Here is a 17,140-nt window from a genome sequence, read left to right on the forward strand (position 1 = left end):
ATTATTCAATTCTGACACTATACAAGTGTTAATGTTCATTTGTCTTACCGGTTCAGAGCTTAGCTTTTATGGATGTTGTCATCCTTGTTTAATATAATTACAAATAGGTCCTCACTTAAAGTGCTTAAATATAACTAAAACAGAACAAAAAACGCAAATTATTAATTTTAATTCTAATGAAGCAAGGACGACAACATCCATAAAAGCGAAGCTCTGAAACGGTAGGACAAACGAACATTAACATTTGAACTAAATAAGCAGAATATTAACGCATAGATTTTAACAAAATTGTAAGAAAATTTGTTGCAAAACTGCTTTAATAAATTGATATTGTTTAAAGACATACTTACATTTACCAAATCATACATCAGTATTTCAAAAATCAGATAAATAGGATAATTATAACACATATAAAATTGTTTTCAAAAGTCTATGTTAATGTTTTTTTTGTTTGTATGACAAATTAGGCTTGCTAATGTTTTTATATAGATTTTTTTTTCATTTCTATTTTTGAAATCGCTAACAGAAGAAAAGCTTCGCTTAAAACATTATCTATAAAAGATAAAGCTTGTTTGAATTCTATAATACTTTTTGTTAAATCAAAAATTCCGGTATATTCCTCTTAGGGAATTTGTTAAAAACAATTTATACCCCCCCCCCCTCTTTCAAATAAGGAAATTTTTTAATATCTCAAATTTTCAGTTTTAAAAAAGATTTTAAAAAGATTTTTCTCTTAGGGTGGTGTTGATTCCCTCCACCAAAATAGTTAAAAACCTTCCCAGTGCCTATGGACATACTTACATCTTAACTTGATTACAGAGATGCTTACCTTTTAATAATATGTCTAATCATCATAGAAATTAATATTAAAAAAAACAATAGATAATAATAAAATGTAAAAAAAAACAAGAAGGTTTTCAATGGATGTACAGACTTTCTGGTAATGATTTTAGAGTTGACACGCTTTCCAAAATTGCACCTAACAGGAATTATTATGCTAAGTTTGAAATAAATAGGACAATCATGTAATGCCTAAATTGTCGATGACAGCTTTCTGTTACGGAGGGACAGACGGACGGACCTATCCTAAATGTAGATAAGCTTTGTTTTGATGTGTCCTACTGAATGAACGAACTGACCAATAAATCAGAGTTATGTTAGCAACCTCAATTGACGACAATTTTTCCCCTGTCAATATATCCACGTATATTCTACATCTGATAAAGCAAAGCTCGTAGCTGGCTAAAATAATGATATCCGCCTTCTTTACCCCAACCCCTCCCCTCTTTCTAGACGAACGAACTGACCAATAAATCAGGGCCATATTAGCAACCTAAATTGACGACATTTTTTCCCCTGTCAATATATCCACGTATATTATAACATCCATTATAACACTAGATATTTATGTTCTCTAATAAAGCGAAGCTCATAGCTGTCTAAAATAATGATATCCCCCATCCTACCCCATCCCATCCCACTAGATGTACAAACTGCCCAATAAATAAGGTCCTTATTAGCAACCTATATTGACAACAAATTTTCCCCTGTCAATATATCCACGAATATTCTACATCTGATAAAGCAAAGCTCGCAGCAGGCTAAAATAATGATATCCGCCTTTTTTACCCCAACCCCTCCCCTCTTTCTAGACGAACGAACTGACCACTAAATTATGTCCATGTTAGAAACCTAAATTGACGACAAATTTTCCATTTTCAATATATCTACGTATACCCTATATGCATTTTATATTTGGAATTATTTCAAGGGGAATGCATTAGGACAGAAACAGGCACAACTTAGGACCTTTAGACAAAAAGTATTGAATCCAAGGGCTGGTTGTCTGTTCTGTGTTATCTTATATCATACCAAAGAATATCTAAAAGTAATTTATTTCAAAGATATTATACATATTTTAACTACTTTTAACTATATAATAATGTTTATTTATCATAACGAATTACAGACAGGTTTCCGCGATTAGTATATAAAAATTATATAAGATTAATTTTTAGTTTTGGTGGCACCGAGAAGACGAAGGACCGTTCTAACAAAACTGGTAATACGATTTTCATTTTAATATTACATGATTTGTTAGTATGGCTATTAATCACTTTTAAAGTCAAACTGGAATAGTTATTTATCGAATCGTATTATAAGCAGCTTTCCACGTATATAAAAATGTACAATTAAAACCATTTTTTTTAGCTGAAGGTACGGGCTAAAAAAACTGGCTTTAATCTTTGGCTTGTACATTTTTATATTTGTAGAAAACTGGATATCATATGGTGCTATACAATATACATACCTTTTCAGTATGATTGGGAACCAGTTCTAATCCACCGAATATAAATCGGATTTAAACCTTTATTGCAGTACATATGAGAAGCTACAAAGAAAAACCGTTTTGGAGCCGCGGTTAGCGAGAACCTTTGGTACGCACAGACAAACACATATACATTCTGTTACTTTTATATAAGGTATAGTATTAAGAAATTTCATTTTGTTTCTGGGCCAACAAAACCGGTTTTAATCTTATTATTTTTCATTTTCATATCTGCGGAAAGCTATCAATAATAGGATGCAATAAATTACTACAAGATAAAACATAAACTAATTTATTTGGGCATTAAATTTTTAAACAGAGTCATGTAATCAAAAAATATAAGATGCAAATGTAAATACAATAACAAGGATGACAACATCCATAAAAGCAAAGCTCTGAAACTTTAAGAAAAACGAACATAAACACTTGTAGAGTGTCAGAACTAAATAATCAGAACGTTAATGTATAAAATAGAAAGAAATTTGTAGAAAAACTGCAAATACAGGATAATGTTTAAGGACATACCTACATTTTTAGGACTTGATTATAGAGATGTTTAACGAATTACATTGTACTTTGTTGGCCTAGGAATCAGTATTTCAAAAATCAGATCAATTGAATAATTATATTACATATAAATTTGCTGTTAAAAAGTTAAAAATCTACAGGTTTAAAATGGACGCACGGACATTTTGGTAACGGTTATAGAGTTGCTACGCTTTCCAAATTGTACCTAACTACTAAAGGAATCAGTATGCAAAGTTTGGAATTGATAGGACAATTCTAACATGTCTATATTAACAAAAAAGACATGGACGTATGGACGGACCGACCCTAATTATAGAAAAGCTTCCCCTTTACGAAGGATGACGACAATCATATCATAATCAGTTCTGCCCGGGTATACAACATTATGGATCTGTCGATCTACTTTGCCCAAGGTTTTGTAGTAGTATATTGTTGATTCCTCGGCTGAAATAAAACATCCTTATAATAAAGTAACAAGATGTGTATTTGTTTGTTGTTTGTATGTCTGTTTATTTGTCGGTCTGTTTGTCTGTCTGTTACTGTCTGTTTGTCTATCTGTTTGTCTGTCTATTTGTCTCTCTGTTTGTCTGTCTGTTTGTCTGTCTGTTTGTCTGTCTCTTTGTCTGTCTCTTTGTCTGTCTGTTTGTCTGTTTGTCTTTCTGTTTGTCTGTCTGTCTGTCTGTCTGTCTGTCTGTTTGTCTGTCTGTTTGTATGTCTGTTTGTCTGTCTGTTTGTCTTTCTGTTTGTCTGTCTGTTTGTCTGTCTATTTGTCTGTCTGTTTGTCTGTCTGTTTATCTGACTGTTTGTCTGTCTATTTGTCTGACTATTTGTCTGTCTGTTTGTATGTCTCTTTGTCTGTCTGTTTGTCTGTCTGTCTGTTTGTCTGTCTGTTTGTCTGTCTGTTTGTCTGTCTGTCTGTTTGTCTGTCTATTTGTCTGTCTATTTATCTGTCTGTTTGTCTGTCTTGCTAACCGCTAAACCAATCGGGTTTTCCTTAACAGGTTAGCTTTTCATAGGTCACAGGAAGGTTTATAGCTGTTTTGTGGGAGGGCACCACCACCCTCTCCAGATAAATCGCCAAAAATAATAAAAATAAAAAACACCACCCTGTGGATATTTTTGTAAAACATAACTAGCACAATCTAACGGCGAAAATAATATTTCTATTAAATAGATAATTTTCACACAGATTTTAAAGGCATTTAACTTGTCCCTAGAGGCCTCTAGGGCCGTAGCCGCTAGTAGTAGATAATACGTTATCCGTTATCTGTTTTGTTATCTACAATTAAATAATTGAAGCGATGAAATTTTATCGATAATAAAATTTCTTGAAAGCTAACTTTATCCCAAGAATTTAACTATTTGTGATTGACTAATTTTTTGTAAATCAAGTTTTACCGGATTTCTGTCATCTAGAAGATGCTGGAAGTCTGTCATTTCTTCTGCGACCACCTAAAAAAAAGTATAATAACATATTTAGAAGATTAATAGAAATAGATAGAGAGAGATTAATAAAAATAGATAGAGAGAGATTAATAGAAATAGATAGAGAGAGATGAATAGAAATAGTTAGAGAGAGATTAATAGAAATAGATAGAGAGAGATTAATAGAAATAGATAGAAAGAGATTAATAGAAATAGATAGAGAGAGATTAATATAGATAGATAGAGAGAGATTAATAGAAATAGTTAGAGAGAGATTAATAGAAATAGATAGAGAGAGATTAATAGAAATAGATAGAGAGAGATTAATAGAAATAGATAGAGAGAGATTAATAGAAATAGATAGAGAGAGAGAGATTAATAGAAATAGATAGAGAGAGATTTATTAGAAATAGATAGAGAGATATTAATAGAAATAGATAGAGAGAGAGATTAATAGAAATAGATAGAGAGAGATTAATAGAAATAGGTAGAGAGAGATTAATAGAAATAGATAGAGAGAGATTAATAGAAATAGATAGAGAGAGATTAATAGAAATAGATAGAGAGAGAGATTAATAGAAATAGATAGAGAGAGATTAATAGAAATAGGTAGAGAGAGATTAATAGAAATAGATAGAGAGAGATTAATACAGGGAGTAAGGGAGGGGACAATGGATCGAATATTCAATCTTTAGGAGTCTCAGACTTTGGGGACTGGCTTAAAGGGAATGTGCAAGAATTTAGCAGTTTCTGACTGAGTTTGGGGACTTGCGCAAGAAATGCTGTTACTCGCTATGTTAGTTTTGAATATATATAGTTTTGCAGACAGAGAGTAGTTCAAATATAAATACACGGCCCCCCCTCCCATACTATATTTCACTCCCTTCATCCCCACCTCCTTTTTAAAAGTAGACGAAAAAGGGAAATGGAGAAGGGAGGTGGGGGAAATAAACAGGATAAAAAGGGGCAGGAAGGCGTGCGGGTCATATACTTGCCCATCCAGCTACATGCCTGCCTGCCCCTTTTTTCCGTGTTCACATCACTTGCCCCCAAATCTCTTTTCTCTTTCCCTATCATCTGAAGAGATCCAGGGAAATATTTCTAGTAATTAATTACAAAATGGTTATGTCAGTCTGTAATACTGGTAATCTTATTTTCAAATGATTGCTTTTTTTCTTGGAACTTTTTTCTTAGTTTATGGTTTTCTAGATTTAATCAACAATCACTTTACAATTTCCACCATATTTTCGGGATTATTCTGGTCTTCATGGCCTTTCTTCAAAAACCCTTAAATTGAATTAATTGCCCATTGTCCCCTCCCTTACTCCCTGGATTAATAGAAATAAATAGAGAGAGATTAATAGAAATAGATAGAAAGAGATTAATAGAAATAGGTAGAGAGATATTAATAGAAATAGATTAATAAAAATAGGTAGAGAGAGATTAATAGAAATATATATAGAGAGATTAATAGAAATAGATAGAGAGAGATTAATAGAAATAGATAGAGAGAGATTAATAGAAATAGATAGAGAGAGATTAATAGAAATAGATAGAAAGAGATTAATAGAAATAGATAGAGAGAGATTAATAGAAATAGATAGAGAGAGATTAATAGAAATAAATAGAGAGAGTCTAATAGAAATAGATAGAGAGAGATTAATAGAAATAGATAGAGAGAGATTAATAGAAATAGATAGAGAGATTAATAGAAATAGATAAAGATAGATTAATAGAAATATATAGAGAGAGATTAATAGAAATAGATAGAGAGAGATTAATAGAAATAGATAGAGAGAGATTAATAGAAATAGATAGAAAGAGATTAATAGAAATAGGTAGAGAGATATTAATAGAAATAGATTAATAAAAATAGATAGAGAGAGATTAATAGAAATAGATAGAGAGAGATTAATAGAAATAGATAGAGAGAGATTAATAGAAATAGATAGAGAGAGATTAATAGAAATAGATAGAGAGAGATTAATAGAAATAGATAGAAAGAGATTAATAGAAATAGATAGAGAGAGATTAATAGAAATAGATAGAGAGAGTTTAATAGAAATAGATAGAGAGAGATTAATAGAAATAGATAGAGAGAGATTAATAGAAATAGATAGAGAGATTAATAGAAATAGGTAGAGATAGAATAATAGAAATATATAGAGAGAGATTAATAGAAATAGATAGAGAGATTAATAGAAATAGATAGAGAGAGATTAATAGAAATAGATAGAGATAGAATAATAGAAATATATAGAGAGAGATTAATAGAAATAGATAGAGAGAGATTGATAGAAATATATAGAGAGATAAAGATTTAACTATCTATCTATCTATCTATCTATCTTTCTATCTATCTATCTATCTATCTATCTATCTATCTATCTATCTATCTATCTATCTATCTATCTATCTATCTATCTTACTGCCAGCTTTCTCTCAATTCTTCTTGGATCCCCATCTCTCTGTGGCTCAGCCCATTCTAATTCTGCCTAAATATAATAATACTATAACTAGTGGCTACGCCCCTAGAGGACTCTATTTATTATCTATAATACATAGAATAATAGAAAGATGTCTGTCTGTCTGTCCCTTAAGATCTTGGTAACCACTAAACCGATCGGATTCTACTCTTCAGGGAATATACCTACTGGTCCTGTAGTATAAAACAAAGTAGCTTGATGCATCTAGGGAATATATCTAGACTCCCCCCCCCCCCCTCCCCCAACCTCTATGCCACTAGGGTGAATATTCTGCTTAACTCAACCTTATCTTGTATCTTATTTTTGGTATACCTGACCTGGATTTACTATTTTTTAAATAAAATATAGGTAAGGGACCCCCCCCCCCCTCCTAAGGGCTTATATTCTGCTCACCTCAGCACATCCAAGAAAGTATCCCATCCTCTCGTCTATCTAAAAAATATATAAATTTATTCTGTAATTAACTAATTTAGAGAGAGAAAAAAAGAGAAAAAGAGAGAGAGAGAAAGAGAGAGAGAGAGAGAGAGAAAGAGAGAGAGAAAGAGAGAGAAAGAGAGAGACACAGAGAGATAGTGAGTGAGAGAGACAGATAGACAGACAGACAGAAAATTACAAAAAATTATTCGATAATTACTTGCAAGGGATTTCACAATGAACAAAAAATCAATATAAATTAATCAAAATTTTTTTTCAAAATTTCTATTATTGCAATAATGGTGTGAGACTTGTATGCCCTTATCTTTCATCATTTCCAATATGATTTTTGCTTAGTATTTTTTTGTCTTACTCATATGGCCTGTATGAAAACAATGTGTGAATACACATTACTGCATACTTCCTACCTTTTAGGAAACTGCCATTTGGGAAGAAATTTTTTTAAAAATTAACCATATCAATCAAAATTTGACTGTATATAAAAATGTATATAATATTCATTTAATTAATTCATTATTGATTTTTTTTATGTATATACACCCAAGAATAACAAATCTAATCTATACGATTGATCTGATTTTTGGTATGTTGATTCCTTGGACAACAAAGTATAATGTTATAAGCGAAGCAACTCTATAATCAACTCCTAAAAATGTAAGTATGTCCATAAACATTATCCTGTATCAAGCAGTTTTTCAACAAATTTACTTACAATTTTGGTTTGATTCTTATACATTTATATTATGATTATTCAGTTCTGACACTATACAAATGTTGATGTTCGTTTGTCCTACGGTTTCAGTGCTTCGCTTTTATGGATGTTGTCATCCTTGTTATTTTGGTTTTAAAAGAAACTTCAGTAAAAATTAATGTTATGGTAATATTTTTCCAGTATGGCTTCCAAACCAATGAATATCCGGTGGATTAGTACCGGTTCTCAGCCATACTGAAAAATTATATAGAGCATTGTATTATATCCAGTTTTCTATGAATATAAAAATGTACAATCATAATATTGAAACGAGTTTTGGTATATTAGCACATGCCTTCAGAATTGGGGGGGCTAAAAGAACTGGTTTTAATTGTACATTTTTATATCCGTGGAAAGCTGTGTATAATATGATTTTTCATAGAAAATACAAACCTCATCAAGAGCCTTCTTGTAGGCAATTGGATCAGCAGGATCTGCCTGTACAGCCAACAAAACAATTAGCAAAAACCCGCGTCCGTGGCTCAACATGTAGCGCACTCGCTAGTTTTACATAAAGTAAAGGGAAAGAGAGAGACTCAAAAACAGCCATGTGACGCATAGGCGTCCAAGGGGGGGGGGGGGGTAATGGGGCGATTACCCCCCCCATTCAAAATTTACCCCTACCCCATTTAGGAGGGGGTATTTACCCCCCCCCCCAAACAATTTTGGGGGGGTAAATAGTAAATACCCCCCATCAAAATAAAAAATCTCTAATAAAAAAAAATTTTGCGCGCTTCGCGCGCATTTTTAATACTATATATTTAATAAAATTTAAATTACCCCCCCCAAAATTTTTACCCCGGGGGGAAATTTTTTTGGGGGGGGGGGTAAACTAAATTTACCCCTGCCAACAGATTTCAGGGGGGGTAATTACCCCTCCCAAGCAAATTTTACCCCTGGGGAAAAAATTTTGGTAGGTAAAAAAAATTTGCGGCGCGCTTCGCGCGCAATTTTACCCCCCCCCCCTAAAAAATTTTTACCCCTCCCAAAATAAAAAGCTTGGGCGCCCCTGATGTGACGATATAAAAATGAGGGAGATGATAGGTGTCAAAAGAAACCTAACTGACAGACGTACGCACAGACTTAATCAATGTGTAGAAATGCTTTGCTTTTTGAATTTTTTTTGATGGGTTTTAAAAAATTGTTCCTTGATGCTTTCAAGCTCCTAAAATAAAATAATAGTTACTTCTCGCATCATATTACAATTAACTTTCCGCGGATATTAAAATGTACACAAGATTAAAACCAGTTTTTTAGCCATGAGATGCCAAAGACACGGGCTAACAAAACTGGCTTTAATCTTATGATTGTACATTTTTATATTTCTAGAAAACTGGATATAATACGACGCTAGACATAATTTTTCAGTATGTCTAAGAGCCGGTTTAATCCCCTGGGTATTATTCTTAAGCTACTCTTGTTGTGTCTGTCCATTCTTCTGAAAAGCTTGCGGGTGGCACTCTAGCTTAAATAGCAGCCATAAATATCTCCTTCCCCATGCACTTACTGCATGACAACAAACGGACGGAAATGACGGACAGACAAAGTGAATTATAATATAGTGTAGCTTCGCTTCTAATACAAATCTCTTTATAGTGCCTGGAAAAAGAATTACGTCATACATTACAAATGACCAATGATAGGCCAATACACAGACTAAATTTCCAACAGGAGGCCAGAATAATACATTCTTATTGACAAATGGCAGGCCAGTTTACATTTTAATTGACCAATGGTAGGCCAATATACATTTTATTTAACCAATGGCAGGCCAGTATTCATTTTAATTGACCAATGGTAGGCCAGTATGATTACTTACCACCAGAAATCTTTGATACAGAGAAGTCCCCTGGTCCACCATACCCTTCCATCTAAAAAATATTAACAAGAGCTTAATCTTTAAATCATTTCAATGGTGCGCCAAATCGGGGTGCGCCGAATTTCAACCAATCACAGCGCGGCATTTCGTTCAATGCTGTGCTCTCATTGGTGGAAAGTTGGCTGGGGCAGGGGTGGAACATTTGACCAGTACTCAAAGTTTAATCATAACGTTACTTTTTTGTTGGCTTAACAACTTTGGGGACTGTTATTGGTTTTTGAGTATCCAAACGTTTCAACCTCTCATTGTAGTCTACAGAAGGGGTTATTTTGTGTTTCATCATTTGGGATGTACAACAATTTATTGACCATTGTCTGATCCCTTTATATCCCTGATATAAATATGAATAAAAGCAAGCATACGATAGAATGAGAGGGAGATATTCATTTCATGATCATCCCCAATGATGATACACAAATTTATGTAAATTACAATTAGTGGTTGAAACTTTAGGACAAATATATGTTAAAGTAGAAATTGAGATGTAAATTATACTTGTACCCAAAGTTTTATAACCACGTTATTCTTTTTGTTGACACTAAAACTTTGGGTACTTTTGATTGCATCCAAACTAGTAGAGTCCAACCATAAGGGATAATTTTGTGTATCATCATTTAGGGATTTATATCAATTTATCCTCCATTGTCTTATCCCTGTGTCCTATACCTGTTCTTTAGATCCCTGAATCTCTGTTGAGTCATGACCGTGGGATCCGCAACAAACTCGGACTCAGATTCAGATCCTGTAAAATATAAATTGCGTGATATCGCCTCTTAAGGGGCCAATACACAGACTATATTACCAATGGAATGCCAGTATAATACATTCTATTTAACCAATGACAGGCCAGTATTTATTTTAATTGACCAATGGGAAACCAGAACACATTTGAATTGACCAATGGCAGACCAGTATACATCTTATTTGACCAATGACAGGCCAGTTTTCATTTTGATTGACCAATAACAGGTTAGTATACATTTAAATTGACTATGGCCGGCCAGTATAATACATTCTAATTGACCAATGACAGGCCAGTATTCATTTTAATTGACCAATGGTAGGCCTTGGGATCAACAACAACCTCGGATTCAGATTCAGATCCTGACAAAAATTTAGAGGTGGATTCTTTAAAAAAAATAACAGACAGATGGACAAAACAATGTATAGCTTAGATGTGCATATGTCATAGGAATCTTCACTAAAAATTTCAGATGTTTATCTTGTATAGGAGCTGAGAAAATCACGTTTCCCCCATAGCATTACGGACTGACTGACGGACAAAGTGAATTATAGAGTAGCTTCGCTACTAAAAATTAGGGCCGTTGTTTTTGCAAATAAACCTCCAAAATCACATTAAAAATGTACAAAAATTAAACAAAATCTTATGTTAGTAACCCTTTTTAATTTAGTATTATCCTCTTAGAAATTTTTTTTCAATTTTACAAATTTGAGTATCCCCCCTTCCCCCCGACAGCGAACTATGAACTCTGGCCGCAGCGCTCGGCTCCCTAGCCTGCCTAGCCGCAGCGCTCGGCCCCCTTGCCTGCCTAACCGCAGCGCTCGGCTCTAGCCTAAAACCTAACGTAACCTATATAGTTGTTCGTCGTTGTGGGGGGGGGGGGGGTGTAAACAAATTTTCAAAATAGAAAAAAAAATTCTAAGAGGATAACGCCTTTGATTTTATTTAATTTTTGTAGATTTTTTTATGCGATTTTGGAGGATTTTTAACTAAAATAATTTTGCCTCACCAGCGAGTAGCGAGCCTATTTTTTTTTAAAGAATCCACCTCACCTGCGTGACATTGCCTCTTAAGGGGCGATTAATGCCCAATATGTAATTAGGCGATGTAATCGCCCCTTTAGGAGACAATAGAAAAAATGAAAGAATCTGGCTAACCACTAAACAAATACAGTTCACATTTACAGTCCTTGGTAGGATTATAGCTTTTTTGATTTTTTACGAAAACAGTAAAAGTGTCTGACTATGACGTCAGAAAAAATTAACAATTAACCAATGAGAAGCCAGTATTCACAGTGGTAAAATATATAGCGGCCTCTCATTGGTTAATTGTTAATTTTTTCTGACGTCATAGTCAGACACTTTTACTGTTTTCTTTTTTACTTATTTGAAATTTTTCATGTGATAATATTATCCTATTGCTGTGATTTTTGGAATACTGAGCTGGATCTTTGAATCATTTCAATGGTGCGCCAAATCGGGGTGCGCCGAATTTCAGCCAATCACAGCGCGGCATTTCATAAAATGCTGTGCTCTCATTGGTGGAAAGTTGGCTCACCCCGATTTGGCGCACCATTGAAATGATTTAAAGATCCAGCTCTGATTACTAGGGCATAAGGTTGTTATTGATAAAGTTTGAATGGTTCCAGGACAAACACAGAAGTCCCAACGTTGGAGTGGACAAAAGGAGTGTTAAAATATTAATTTAATCAAGTATTTCTATTCAGGTTAGGTTAGGTTAAGATATGAATATACAAATAAGCCACCAGCAGGGGTTAGGCATTTAAAAACCAATAAGATAGTTTAAAATATGTTAGGTTAAGTTAAGTTTCCACTCCGATGTTTAGGACTCCTGCGTTGTTCTAGTATATTTAGAATAATCCTAACTAGGGTTGGGCCGGATACTTTTTTGGCTGGATACCGGATATCCGGCGTCCAAAATCAGCCGGATATCCTGTAACCGGATAGTTTTAACATCCGGTATCCGGCTGGATAGTGAAAATTACCGGATAACCGGCCAGACCGGATATCCGGCCCAACCCTACTCCTAACCTGAATAATAACTTGATGAGTCACCACTGGAGTAGTTAGATGAAGTACCACTGCTGGAGTAGTTAGAATCAGCCCCACTATCACTCATTGTAAACTCTAATTAATATAGTTACTAGTGGCTAAGCCCCTAGAGGCCTCTAGGGGCACTTAGAGGACAAGCAAGTTTAATTCAAGAACAAATTTAGGGAATAGTCCCTTTAGTGACAACGCCTCTTAAGGGGCAATTAGTTGTATTTTGAAAATGGCTTTTGATAGGTTAGGTTATATTGGGTTAGGTGATTGCATCCCAGGGTTAGGCAATTGGCTCCCCAGAGTTAGAGCCCCCCGCAGGGTCTAGATATATGAGAAAAGCTACTGTGAAAATACAAAGAGACGCCCCTTAAAGGGCATTGCCATGAAAGGGACAATACCCCATTTTTTTTTATTTTAAATTTAATGACTAAAAAAAATTCTTGGGAACCCTTGATAGTAGCCTCCCCCTAAAATATTTATAAACCTATGAGAAGCTACCCTGTATAGGGAGAACCATATTGGTTCAGCAGTTCAGCAAGATCCTTTGGTACAAACAAGCAAACAGATAGACAGACAGACAAACATCCTGTTACTTTACCATAAGCAGATGTATATTTTTAATAGTAGCCAAGAAAAAAATCATATTTCCCCCATAGCGTTATGACAAAGTGAATGATATGAATCTTTAAATAATTTTGATGGTGCGCTGAATCGGGGCGCGCCGAATTTCAGTTAATCACAGCTTAGCATTATATGATATGCCGCGCGGTGATTGGCTGAAATTCGGCGCGCCCCGATTCAGCGCACCATCAAAATGATTTAAAGCTTCAGCTTAGTTTTAAAGTTTGAATTCTGCTAGCTTGAACGAACCAATCAAAAAGAAATAAAGGTACTTTAATACTACAATCTTTAAGGAAAAAAAAAGCTTTTTTTATCAAACTTTGGGTTACTGAAAGAGTCCAAGGAAGGAGGGGACACTGGGGTTGTTTGTTATACTAGTCCCCAAAGTTTTATAATAACGCTTTCTTATTCCTTGGCCTAACAACTTTGGAGACTTTCGTTGAAATTTGATTAGTTGGTTCATTAAGTTGAACTACTAAATGAAATATATGAAGGGGAATTTTTTATCATCATTGGGGATGTACATCAATTTATCGTTAATAAATTGATGTATATCCCCAATGTAAATACACAAAATCATGTTGATTACAATTATTGGTTAAAACGTATGGACACTCAATTTAATAAACCAACCAATCAAAATTTCTTAAAAGTCCTCAAAATTGTTAAGCAAATGAATAAGAAAATGTCATTATAAAACTTTGAGGGCTAGTGTAATAAACAGCCCATTGTCCCCTCCCTTACTGGAGTGGAGTCACATGAACCTAACTTTTATATAGTTGGAAGTCGACTAATTAATTGATTAAAATTTATTTCCAGACATTTTAGAATATATATATGTATATAGTGAGACAAATAGATATTAAAAAAAACAAGGATGACAACATCAGATCAATCGAATGATTATATCCCATAAAAAAATTGTTGTTACAAAAGTTAAAATCGACATGCTCAAAATGGACGTACGGACATTTTGGTAATGATTATAGAGTTGCTACACTTTCTAAATTGTACCTAACTACTAAAGGAATCATCTTGAAAAGTTTGAAATTGATAGGACAATTCTAACATGCCTAAATTAACGTAAAAAGCTATCCGTTACGGACGTACGAACGGACGGACTGACCCTAATTATAGAAAAGCTTCGTTTTTAACAAGGATGACAACATCCATAACCGCGAACAAACGAACATAAACACTTGAGTGGCAGGGATCTAAAGGGATAAGACAATGGCCGATAATTTGATGTACATCCCCAATGACAATTCACAAAATCACCCCTTCTGTAGATTAAAATTTGTGGTTGAAACGCTTGAACACTTAACTAAATTAACCAACCAATCAAAATTAACTCAAGTCCTCAAAGTTGTTAAGCCAATGAATAAGAAAATGTCATTATAAAACTTTGGGGACAAGTGTAATAAACAGCCAATTGTCCCCTCTCTCTCTCTGCTAGAGTCAGAATATAAAATTATTTTAATACAAGTTAATGTTTAAGGAAAAATATACATTTATAGGCTGTGATTATAGAGATGCTTCGCTTTTAACATTGTACCTTGTTGTCCCAAGAATCATTACTCTAAAAATCACATGAATAAGGTAACTAAAAATCAGAATGTTTCAAATGGACCTCCTACGGATATTAGATGCCAAGTTTGAAATAGATTAAGCCATTCTAACATGCCTTAATTAACGGTAGGAGCTATCTGTTATAGACGGACGGATGGACGTTCGGACCGACCCACTTTATAAAAGCTTCGCTCTTAAGAACAAGTTATAATTTTTATTAATTGGGCCAACGAGTAGCAACATTTTTTCCCTTTATTCTGAGAATTTTGAGACTTTAGCCAGACATGCATATCACATGCAGGGTGGGGACATTGGCCTATTTATTACACTAGTCCCCAAAGTTTTATAATGGCATTTTCTTCTTCAGTAAATATTAATTGGTTGGTTATTTAGGTTGAGTGTTCAATCGTTTTAACCACTATTTCAAATCTACAGATGGGTAATTTTGTGTATTATTATTGGGGATGTACATCAAATAATCGGCCATTGTCTTATCCCTTTTGATCCTTGCATGCTTATCATGTTTTTAAAATCTTTTTTTAAAAATCTGGAAATCCCACCCATATGTTATGTCTTGATTTTATAAAAACAAAATAAACAAGGATGACAACATCCATTAAAGCACAAAAATTGAGGAATCCATAGGGCTAAGACAATGGCCGACAATTTAATATATATCCCCAATGATAATACACAAAATTTCCCCCTTTTGTAGATCTCAATTAGTGGTTGGAACGTTTGAACACTCAATTTGATAAACCAACCAATGAAATTTCAATAAAAGTCCCCAAAGTTGTTAAGCCAGCCAGAAAACGTTATTATATGACTTTGGGGACTAGTGTAATAAACCAGGGATCTAAAGGGATAAGACAATGGCCAATACATAATGTACATCCCCAATGATGATACATAAAATTACCTCTTCTGTAGCTTAAGTTTAGTGGTTGAAACTATATATCAAAATTCACTAAAGTCCCCAAAGTTGTTAAGCCAACGAATAAGAAAAAGTTATTATAAGACTTTCCTTAAGGCATACTCGAATAAAAATTGACAATTTTGATTATTTTTGTAGTAGCTTTATATCTTAAAATTAATTAATTGTCAAAAATGAAGACCCGTCATATTTATAAATGTCAATACATTGTTATCCTTATAATAAAGTAACAGGATGTGTGTTTGTGTGTCTGTACCCAAGGATCTCGCTAACGGCTGAACCGATCGGGTGCTCCTTAACAGGGTAGCTTCTCATAGGTCCCGGGAAGGTTTATAACTATTTTCTTGGGGGGTGGGACAACCCCAACCCCCCAAAAAATGAAAAAATAGCCCCCCCATAAAAAAAATTAATATCTAATTTTTTTACCTAAAATTAAAAAAAAAAATTTTCACCCTAAAATTTTTTTTTTCTTTTTCTTTAAAAATCTAAAATAAGAAATTGGGTCATCAAATTCGACTTCCCCCTCCTCAAGTGCCCTTAGAGGCCTCTATGGGCGTAGCCGCTAGTTAATACATTAATACAGTGTCAATCTTCTGTTAGGTTTTTTATCAAGAAAATTCTATAGTCTACTAGCGGCTTCGCCCCAAGCGTAGTGTATTTTATAAATTTTTTTTTTGGGGGGGGGTGGGTGGGTTTTCGGGTGTCTCACCCTTTAAGAAAATAGTTATGAACCTTCCCAGGACCTATGAGAAGATACCCTGTTAAGGAGAACCCAATCGGTTCAGCAGTTAGCGAGATCCTTCAGTACAAACATACACACAGATAGACATCCTGTTACTTTATTATAAGAATACTCGTTAATTGACAAATTTGATTATTTTTGGAGTAGCTTTAAATCTCAAAATTAATGAACTATCAAAAATGAGGACCCAAGATATTAATAACTGTCAATAATACATTAACACAATGTTAATTATCTGGTAATGTTTTGAAAACCGAAGCTTTTCTATAATTAGGGTCGGTCCGTCCGTCCGTACGTACGCCTGTAACATATAGCTTTTTTCGTTAATTTAGGCGTTAGAATTGTTCTATCGATTTCAAACTTCGTATGGTGATTCCTGTAGTAGTTAGGTGCGATTTAGAAAGCGTAGCAACTCTATAATCACTACCAGAATGTCCGTACGTCCATTTTAAACATGTTGATTTAAAATTTTATTAACAACAATTTTTTCTGTAATATAATCATCCGATTGATCTGATTTTTAGAGTACTGATTCCTATTACAATATCAGAAGCGAAGCATCTCTATAATCAAGTCCTAAAAATGTCAGTATGTCCTTAAACAGTATTCTGTATTGTCATAAATACAATCCCATAA

The 17,140-nt window shown here is 33.9% G+C and overlaps 1 protein-coding gene across 1 annotated transcript; it reads right to left on the reverse strand.

The window, feature by feature from the left end:
* Positions 1-2,605: 2,605 nt before the first annotated feature.
* Positions 2,606-12,775, reverse strand: LOC145307281 (uncharacterized). Its single transcript, XM_080149644.1, has 9 exons — positions 12,627-12,775; positions 10,500-10,575; positions 9,774-9,825; positions 9,101-9,119; positions 8,348-8,391; positions 7,162-7,200; positions 6,712-6,777; positions 4,256-4,309; positions 2,606-3,301 (listed from the first exon to the last, which is right to left on the reverse strand). Exons 1-9 carry the CDS (start codon positions 12,712-12,714, stop codon positions 3,257-3,259), a joined length of 483 nt encoding a protein of 160 aa, XP_080005770.1. The 5' UTR covers positions 12,715-12,775; the 3' UTR covers positions 2,606-3,256.
* Positions 12,776-17,140: the final 4,365 nt, after the last annotated feature.

This window comes from Acartia tonsa, chromosome 15 (genome assembly GCF_053477335.1).
Source record: "Acartia tonsa isolate MP-2025a chromosome 15, ASM5347733v1, whole genome shotgun sequence".
NCBI classification, from domain to species: Eukaryota; Metazoa; Arthropoda; class Copepoda; order Calanoida; family Acartiidae; genus Acartia; species Acartia tonsa.